Source organism: Halichondria panicea, chromosome 14 (assembly GCF_963675165.1).
Source record: "Halichondria panicea chromosome 14, odHalPani1.1, whole genome shotgun sequence".
NCBI classification, from domain to species: domain Eukaryota; kingdom Metazoa; phylum Porifera; class Demospongiae; order Suberitida; family Halichondriidae; genus Halichondria; species Halichondria panicea.
The window spans coordinates 6,191,154-6,201,274 of NC_087390.1; the positions used below are offsets into that span (position 1 = coordinate 6,191,154).

The window sequence follows — 10,121 nt, forward strand, 5'->3', positions numbered from 1 at the left end:
GCTGAGCTAGAGGACACTTGAGAAGCCATTACTGAATCAAACAATTCATGCATTTGATATAGATATATACAATGGATATACTGTTATTTTGGATACTTTTGTATGTCTTTGAAACCTTGCCTTAAATGCTGTGCATCCATTTCTCTGAAGCTTATTAAAAAGATTCCTCAAATATTCATGGATCATACATAGCCCATTGTCCAAAGCTGAAATTTCGGCCCTAGAAATAAACATCAATTGGATTATGGCTGTAAACATTTTGTTACTATACAACCCCCCCCTTATTGATCAGTGGTTTGGGGACTCTTCCCATAACTTAATTCCGTAGATTCAGATTTTATAAAAGCTTAGGAAACTGAGACCTTCCAAATGAAGTTGAAATGGAAAACCTCCACTCTCAAGTGCTCTAGAGCATGCATGAGAATGGAACCCTGAATGGTTAGTGACTTGTGGTACATGTATATAAGTTGTGTTGCTAAAGAGGGGTGGTTTACCACCACACAGTATTTGCGAGGTGGCCGCGATCAACTTGTTGGGGAGCATAATGCATGCAGTAGCAATGGTGAGTAACCCTCTCGGCTACTGAACATACCTGTCACGCTATCAGTGATTTTTTAGTACATGTCCTCAAGATGCAATCATGCTGCATGATGTGCTGTGGTTGGTGCGTGAGAGTGGAGTTCCAAAGAGAATTATAGTAGTTACTTTAATAAGATCATTTAACACATGATCATCCTTCTTGTGGCATTAATCGTATCTTCTAAGCATATAATGCAAACTATGATGGTTGGTTGGTGCCGCATAATCATTTAAGGGTATATGTGGAGTGCAACGCAAAGGTATATATATACTGCCCCAGGGGAAAACCCTAGGAGGACATATTATTCCCACACGCATTCCGATATTCCAACAATAAACTAATCTGAGCTATAAAGAACAGTTTAACAGCGTTCTTCTAGACTCTAAGAATCTATTCGTTTACATTCGGACACAGAATACAATGCCAGATATAGGAGAATATCTTCGTTGCAGGATCTACAGCCAGGTGATCATATCAAATACGACTGTGTATTTCGAGTAAGACCTTTGATGCTATGCACCATGCTCTGGTAGTCAACGTTATAAATTACCTTCAATTGATGGTCATTCACAACAACGGGGAAAAAGTTGAGGAAGAGTTGGTAACAATTGATTCAAGCTACATCACTGTTGAAGACTATGAATGTGTATACAGTGGAATTGAAGCAATAGAAAGAGCTCGAACTCGATTGGGCGATGGTTATAATGTGTTGAGTGACAATTGTGAGCACTTGGTGACATGGGCTCGGACTGGGACAGCAGAGAGCAAACAAGTTAAGGGAGCACAAACAGCTATAGCCGTTCTTAAAGGAGCTGCGACTGGAGCAGCGGTTGCAAGGCAACGTTGTTCCTGTGTTGGGTACCGTTGTAGGAGGAGTCGTTGGTGGTACGGTGGGGTTATACAGGACAAGGAAATTATCTTGAAGTACATGCATATACTCGTCTGACTGCATAATTATGATTCGTGTATAATTCTGTTTTTGTGAGTGCCACACATACTCATTTGGTGAACTTTGTAAAAGATGGTACACATCATATAATTATATATATATCAAGTACGAACTGACATTCCATAATTCTGAGCAAGCTAGGGCACTACAAGTACTTGCATTCAGCTGCAGGGCTTGCATAGGATACTATACCTCCTAAACAGTATTGGATGTCAACTGTTTATATTCTTCACTTGTATATAAAACCTGTTGCATTGCCTTGAATGCCATACCTTGAATTCTGCCCATGGTCCAAAGCCAAATTTTGGCCCTGAAGAAAGTTTGGAATTAAACATATCAATTAAAAGGTATCTTTCTAAGCTTTCAGATAACAATTTTGATATTAGTTTTTAATTATGGCTGTTGAAAAAATAATGTTACTACAACCTCCCCCCTTCTTGTTTAATAATCAATGGTTCGGGACTCTCTTCAGCTTCCATAACTTGAATTCTGTGGATTCAATTTCAACCATTAATTTTTATAAATTAAATAGTATCATCAAAGTTGAAATGGAACTTCCACTCTTAGTCCTCTAGAACACGAGATTGGAAGTTCCACCCTAAATAACTTGTGTACATGTTACATAAGTTGTACTGCTAAAGAGGGGTGGGGCTGCTTGACCTGCAAAAAAGGGGCTGGAGCTGCTTAAAATTGCACACAGTTCACTGGAGCTCTGTAAGTTCACTCCCTCCACTGTATTCTACCAGCCAGCAAGAGAAAGGTAATATTTGCTGCACAATAATTATAATGCCATTTTTGTGATTTTAAACACTAAATACGCCCTTAAATTTAGATGTATATCGATTGATTTACCTCTGTGTCCTCAATTTCAGATGACGACACTGCGGCAGTTCCGATGTGACGATTTGTTCAAGTTCAACAATGTGAACCTTGACCCCTTGACGCACACATTCGATCTTGCCTCCTACCTACATTACATGTCAAGGTACGGAAAATTACAAGACTATATATATGGTACTTTATGGGTGAAATATTTAAAGTGGCGCTGTTATTTTTCATCAACTATTGTAACACATGCACACTGTGAGATTATACATGCATGAGGACACAATAACTTGCATGTGTTCCAAACGTCCAATTTAAATAGGTTGCATGAAAGTATTTGCACATTGAACTGAGTTATTATTGGTTGGACAAGCCCCGGTAGAAAAAGTGTACAGTACAGTGCAACCCCAAGAGATGGTGTAAACATAAATGCCTCTGCACACACACTACACAGGTGGCCAGAATACTTCCAAGTGGCCGAGTCTCCCACTGGCAAGATAATGGGCTATGTTATGGGCATATCAGAAGCCCGAAATAACAAATCCTCCGATTGGCATTGTCGTGTGTCTGCTATCTCGGTGAGCGAGGAGTATCGCCGCCTCGGAGTTGCCGGGAAACTAATGCAATTTCTAGAGGATGTTTCAGAACGTAAAAAGTGCTATTTTGTCGATCTGTTTGTCCGAGTTTCAAACGTGGTTGCCGTGGAAATCTACAAGAAGATGGGCTATGTGGTGTATGGAACAATGCCAGATTACTATTATACAGAAAAGAGCAACAAGTATAAGGACTATACAAAAAAGAGCGACGAGGATAAGGACTGCTATACTGAAACTCAGCTGAAACACTGGATGAGCGTATGGTTATCAGAGTGGGAGTCAAAAAACTCACAACAACAGCAGAGCACGAGCTATTGGAAGTGTTTGCAAGTACGAGAGATCAAGAGAATCGAAGATGGTTGTTATATGAGGAGAGCTCTGAGTTGGGACGTCGATAAGATATCGAAAAAGCAACCAACTCAAGAGGAGATAGCTGAGCTGGAACGTGGTTTTACTAATGAATTTAAAATAAACTTCAAAGAATGTATGCCATCCGAAGAATTCATGCAACTGCACTGTTGTAATGCATTTAACCAAGAGTTCATTAGACATTAGGATGAATGAACTATAACGAACTCTTGATGTAATTGGATTTTTGCTTCACTTGTATAGTTGCCCTCTCTTTGTATGACTGTGCTTTGTATGAATTGCTTTTTATCACAAAAATGTTAGGTTTTATGTGCAGTTGGGAAGCAGGGGGCGTAGCTAGCTGTTGCTGCAAAAGAAAGGTGGGGCTGCTTGACCTGCAAAAAAGGGGGTGGAGCTGCTTGAAGTTGTAAACAGCATGCTAGGAAATTCCTACTAGCTAGTCAGATCGCTGTCTACCATAGTCTAACCATACCTATATGGTATAATTACTTAGCTGTCACTGGACCATAATTTATATACTAGAGTCTTGAATATTGTAGCTCTCAGTGGACTCTTAGATCTCTAAGTCACTGTTCAGAGGATGAGCTCAACTGAATCACCAACTACAGGTAAGTACGAGTTATATTAGCTGGCATGACTTTAGGACATGACTTTAGGACATAGATCTATATATGTACCTGATAGGTTTCACTTTACAGCTTACTATAGCAAACTTGCTAACGTCTGTACTAAATACACACAGTACACCACCACCCCCACACACACTCCCACACACCACCCCACACACACACACACTACCCACCCCCACACCCACACCCACCCCCACACCCACATACACCACACACACACACACACATAGCCGACTCTGCTGAGGGTCTAAGCCTGCCCTCCAGTGAGGCTGTAGCTGTGATCGTATCCATTGCTGGTGTGGGAACGATTCTAGTGCTACTGGTACTCATCATTGTCATGGCCATGAGGTGAGTGGATCAGGTGCCTGCATGCATGCAAGTATTGTGCACGCTTGGTTACCAGCTAACTGCATTCCTGTCTCATATATCTGCATGCATGCATGTAATAAGATCCCCGCTGTTTTAATTGGGCTTGTCCAATAGTTAACCTCTATACTACTACTGAAAGTACTGTGACGGCATATATGCTCTCTGTTGCCTAGACGCTACTCGTACATCAAGAGAAGGCGATCACGAGGAATAATAAGCGAGCACTTCGGTCGCAACTCAATGAGAGCTTCTCAACGGAGCCAGCGGATCAGCCGATTGGTTGCCGAGGCCAGCGAGGGACCCTCCACCACAAACACCTTCAACATCAACACTCAGGTTAGAGAAGATTTTCGTAGTGCAACAGCTCTAGCGTATTAAGTAATATTAGTTATAATACATGGAATTCAGCCTTATGTCACTACTAATTGTTTCTGCTAAGACAACTTTTCATAATTCAGGATTGCATGCATTGGAAATCCTCGTACTGATTAAGCTGATTGTAGGCACGGTAATAATGTTTAGAGCTCAGTATAATTATTATGCATAGGTATTGCATAGTTTCATTCATTGACCTCTCCTGAGAATTAGAGTATCAAATAGTAATGAATTTAGTCTGTGGCAAACCTCACTGGACTGTGACTATCATTAGTGCAGTGTTAGTTCATTAATTGTGTTCAGCCAATTCTACGCCTCCCACTTCTATAGCTCAAGCTAACACATCACACATCACACACACACCACACATCACACATATAACACACATGCACACACACACACCACACATCACACATATAACACACATGCACACACACCACATGCACACACACCACACATCACACATATAACACACATGCACACACACCACATGCACACACACCACACATCACACATATAACACACATGCACACACACCACACTGAAAGTGTGCTCAGAACACTTCATTTTCCAGTGCACACTAGTCTCATCATTCGAAGGCAATTTTAATTACTGTCAATTCTATGCTACACCCGGTTGCCGAACTATATGCATGCATGGCTTGCACTATAAGTACATGAAAAAAAGTTGTTATTTGTGCTTCAGTGTTGGGCTGCAAAGACAGCTGCAACTGCAGAGAGAATTGCTATAGTGGGTACACATGGAAACTTGATTAATTAGAAATACATATATACACACACCATTCACATGTACAGTTGCTCCCTGAGGCCACCAAGACCAGCCCCTTCCCTCCCCCTCCCGACAACACGTTCCCATCGTCGGCACCTGTCGAGATTGAACTAGAGAAGAAAGACCTTGACCTGAGCTTCCTCAATACGAGCACCATGGATACAACGGCCCCTAGGCAGTTCCCCAGTAGCGATCTACTCTTACTCGATAAGTTAGGAGAGGGAGAATACGGTCCTATTTATAGGTGAGGAATGCAGCCACATCAATATTACTTTTTGTGTATGTGCATGCTCAACAGTCCTGTGTATAGTTATGTGTAACACGATATGTTTTAATTTTTGTTATTATTTTGCAGAGGAGATGCGTACAATCTTGAGCAAGACAACCAGTCGAGGCCAGTCACAGTAAAGATGCTCGCTCAGCAGTACACAAGTGGAGATCGAACTATGTTCAACAACGATATCGAAATGCTCACTTCAATTGTGCACATCAATGTCGTCACTCTCCTTGCCATGTGTACCGATGATTCGCCTGAATGCATCCTGCTAGACGCCGGTCTTCCTGGTGACCTTTTAACCTTTATCAGAGACAAGAAACAAGAAGTCTCCCCTCTGGGACCAACAGTGCAAGAAACGTACAATATTCTCAAGATTGCCGATGAGATAAGTATAGGGATGTCGTATTTAGCTTCGGAGAGGTTTGTGCACAAAGATCTATCGCTGCGAAACTGCATCATTGGATATAGCGGAGTCGTGAAGATTGCTCATTTTGGCCTGGGGCCAGTGTTGTACCCGGAGGCTTATTATCGAGTGCATGATATCGATCTGCCAATTCGTTGGATGTCCCCTGAGGCCATAACTTCGTCGCAATTCACATCGGCTAGTGATGTGTGGGCATTTGGGGTGGTGCTTTTCGAGCTCTTCTCTTATGGGGAACTTCCTTTTGACGAGAAAAGCAACGAAGAAGTTATTTCGTACGTGGTGAGGGAGTTTGGGAAGTTAAAATGTCCTCATCGATGTTCTGCGGAGATTTTCGAGATTCCACAAAGTTGTTGGGCCACAGATCCGAAACTGCGTCCAAACTTTGCTTATCTGCATGACCAGATCTTCAGAATGACGGGGCAAACAGACGTATCGGGATCTGTGAGTACATTCGGTTCATCTCCCATTCCAGTTCTGGAATCAGGAATGAGATAAATACATACACACACACACACACACACACACACACACACACACACACACTGGAGTTATAATTATAGGCGGAAGTTTTACATAGGTACTATAGCATTTTAAATGGTGCACCTCTTTTCTTTATTGCACTTGTCACTTGAGTAACACTGATTATTAGAAATAGAAAATAGCTTTTTTTCTGTTAGCCTACATACCATTGTTTTGTTTTGTTGTTATCATTAATTTTTATGTGCAGAATATTATTTACAAGAACAGGGTCAATTATAGCATGATTGGTTAACGATCTTTACCTACTAACAAAGAACGATCAATAGGGCTAGGGAGAGCTGTGAAGTGGATCTCTAGTTCCGTATATATCTGTATCTAAGGCGGTCTCTCACTGTCTAAATGGAGAGGCATGGTTCAGGTGAGAGAGAAACAGTAGTCACTATAATTATTGCTCTACATCGATCCCCTCTCCCCCCTCCCACTACACACACACACACCACACACACACACACACCCTCCCCCCTCCCCACTACACACACACACACACACACACACACACACACACACACACCACACCACACACATCCCCCCTCCCCACTACACACACACACACACACACACACACACACACACACACACACACACACACACACACACACATCCCCCCTCCCCCGGCCCCACACACACACACACACACAAACACACACACACACACACACACACACACACACACACACACACACACACGCACACACACACACCTCCCCCGGCCCCACACACACACACACACACACACACACACACATCCCCCCTCCCCCGGCCCCACACACACACACACACACACACACACACCACACACACACGCACACGCACACACACACACACACCACACACACACCACACACAGTGAGCAGCATTCTCAGTCACACTAGTCTACAGTATGAGTTTAACCACTTGGATATCCACGCCAACTGTCCCGAGAAAATTGTAAGTACCGTTGGCGTAGTTATATCTCCACTCTAATTAATCCATACATTTATTACTGTGCCATTACTGGCTGCTATGTTAGTTACTCATAGCTAGTGGTGTGTCTGTCTCTGCTTAAAGTAGATTACAGACTGTCTCTCCCCCCCCTCTCAGATCTTGTGTATAGATCTTGATGCCCAGGTAGAGGCCACTCCTGTCAAATCAAAGGATAGGTGAGTGGGTAGTTTAGTTATACATACCCAGCACCTCCTGAAGCAGATGTAGCTAGTGAGTAATGTAGTGCTCTTAACCACCACCCACCCCCCCCCACACGTACACACACACACACACACACATACACACACACACCACACACACGTAGACAATACTGACTACTGTGTGTCTATACACGATGACTGTAGTCTATAAAAGTACCCCCAAACATTAATAATTATCCGCCTTTTCCTCTAGAGGGGGTGTGTCCATGTTGACTGTGTGGAAGAATGCCCTCGAGCTATTTGTATGGAACAAGCATCACCTGAGCAAAGACCATGAGTTTGCTGTTGTTATACTACGCGACAAAGCAGAATGGGTGAGATTACAATCGTTACCTAACAACCATATGGCAATATCTTGTCTAAGGCCACTGTTAGTTGCATACTTGTTTCAGATGAGAATACTAGCTCGACTCTAATGCGGGAGGGGAGGTCTTCATTACCCATTATTTTGCATATCCTGTTTAAAAGGATATGACAAATAGAATGAGTTCAGCACCACCACGGTAGAACAATGCAGTTTCAGCAACAATAAAAAGAGCTTTGTCCTCAAATAATGGCTGATATCAACTAATTTTAGGCGGTGAGTAAAAACTGAGGAAGGAGGTTGATCTGAAACAAGTTTGCAACTAACAGTGACCTAAACTCATTAATGCTCATTATATATATCCACTCTCTTCCACGTCGTTATTCTCTCTCCTTTGCTCTCAGTTTTGTAACTTCAACAGTGACCCTAACGAGGTTGTCACGGTAATCAATCAACTGGAGGCTGTGGACGAAAAGTACGATTCTTTTGGTGAGTGAGTCATAATTGAACCCCGGCACATAACCTTTATGACCTTTACCCCCTGACAGATACAGCGTCTCTCTACTCAATAATGTGAGTTGTATTTTAGGCTGTCTGTCTGTGCATGATTAATTATTTGGTCTGCTACAAAATGTGATTTTTCACATTTTTTGCCCTCCCAAAACTTTAATCTGAGCGATAGGCCTTGTCAGAGCTACAGAATGCATATCTTAGTTTAGTGAAGTTATGACCTCCTGAAGCCAAATTGTTCATTTCCGCCAAATACACAATACTATAGGCTATAAAATCCCCCCACCCTTGCAGCCACCAGAACTCTTGCCCCCCTCCCCCGACGGACAATCCCCTCCTCCCTCCACCCTACACCGTACGAGCCATTATGTTCTATAGTCGCACCAACAGCATGCCCATCTACCAAGGTGACGTCGTGGTAAGTGCGTCACTATCAGGCCTGTTTTCGTAGCTAACTTTGAGAGGCCATAACTTGTGTTGCGAACGTTTGATTTCAATTGTATTTAGTAGCACTTTGATAGGTTGAAAATATGGTGAGCTTAGATCAGTAATTTATTTCGGCCCAAATAGTCCATTAATTATTATAGTAAAATTAATGTGATTGTAGCTTTGGTCCATCTTTGTAGGCACATGATCAGCTGATGGAGTCTCCGTATTTCTTCCTGGACATACTCTACTCACATGAGCCCCCCTCCCCCTCTAACATGTGCAAGGTGAGAGGTCATTTCTCTGAAAGATTAGAGTGGTATTTGTTCTGACATACACCAATTTCATTATAGGCTCAGGAGTGAAGTACAAATAGACATATTTACTTACTAGATTGTTTTGCAAGCATGAATCGCGAAAATTGATAACTTCACAAAAGGTCAAATTTTCTGCTGATTTGGCTCATTCACACGCAAAAGTTTTTCACTCACAAAATATTCTAGTGGTACTGTATTCCACGTTTAATTTGCCTTTAATATATAGCGTTATGACCACTTATGTTTAGATCACGTTTAAATGTATGATTTGCCTTTGTCTTACCCCCCCCCCCCCCCCCCTCCTCAGGGTATATTCGATATTCTCGCTGAGCTGTACCCAAAGCCCAAGGCCCTTGTATTGGATTGGTCGTACAATGTCAGCCAACTGTTCAACAACTTTTCTAAGCTACTAGCTCACCCAATGCAGAGACCATTCCAGCCTCACATGGACCATAAACTAATTCATTAGTACTATATAGCATATACCATGGTTGTGTGTGTGTGTGTTATTTCAAATGTTGTATGTGTGTTCACAGTTTATACAGATCCAGTCCAGCTAGAAGAGGGACACAAATTAATTAACCTTACTATAATTTTACGATTCATCTTTTCTTTTTTTCTTACTCCGTATGTTGTACACACCTATACTCATGTGGCA

The 10,121-nt window shown here is 42.3% G+C and overlaps 3 protein-coding genes across 3 annotated transcripts; all 3 read left to right on the forward strand.

Moving 5' to 3' along the window:
- The first annotated feature begins 2,132 nt into the window (after window positions 1-2,132).
- Window positions 2,133-3,608, forward strand: LOC135348200 (N-alpha-acetyltransferase 20-like). The gene is made up of 3 exons (XM_064546409.1): window positions 2,133-2,289; window positions 2,402-2,514; window positions 2,809-3,608. Exons 2-3 carry the CDS (start codon window positions 2,402-2,404, stop codon window positions 3,503-3,505), a joined length of 810 nt encoding a protein of 269 aa, XP_064402479.1. The 5' UTR covers window positions 2,133-2,289; the 3' UTR covers window positions 3,506-3,608.
- An 87-nt stretch (window positions 3,609-3,695) lies between these two features.
- LOC135348188 (muscle, skeletal receptor tyrosine-protein kinase-like) lies at window positions 3,696-6,930 on the forward strand. The gene is made up of 5 exons (XM_064546381.1): window positions 3,696-3,927; window positions 4,179-4,296; window positions 4,491-4,653; window positions 5,508-5,725; window positions 5,837-6,930. The coding sequence occupies exons 1-5, from the start codon at window positions 3,900-3,902 to the stop codon at window positions 6,675-6,677; spliced, it is 1,368 nt and encodes a 455-aa protein (XP_064402451.1). The 5' UTR covers window positions 3,696-3,899; the 3' UTR covers window positions 6,678-6,930.
- Window positions 6,931-6,939: 9 nt separating this feature from the next.
- Window positions 6,940-10,041, forward strand: LOC135348204 (BRISC and BRCA1-A complex member 1-like). Its single transcript, XM_064546415.1, has 9 exons — window positions 6,940-7,080; window positions 7,570-7,649; window positions 7,803-7,861; window positions 8,100-8,220; window positions 8,615-8,699; window positions 8,759-8,783; window positions 9,015-9,138; window positions 9,347-9,433; window positions 9,771-10,041. Exons 1-9 carry the CDS (start codon window positions 7,062-7,064, stop codon window positions 9,930-9,932), a joined length of 762 nt encoding a protein of 253 aa, XP_064402485.1. The 5' UTR covers window positions 6,940-7,061; the 3' UTR covers window positions 9,933-10,041.
- Window positions 10,042-10,121: the final 80 nt, after the last annotated feature.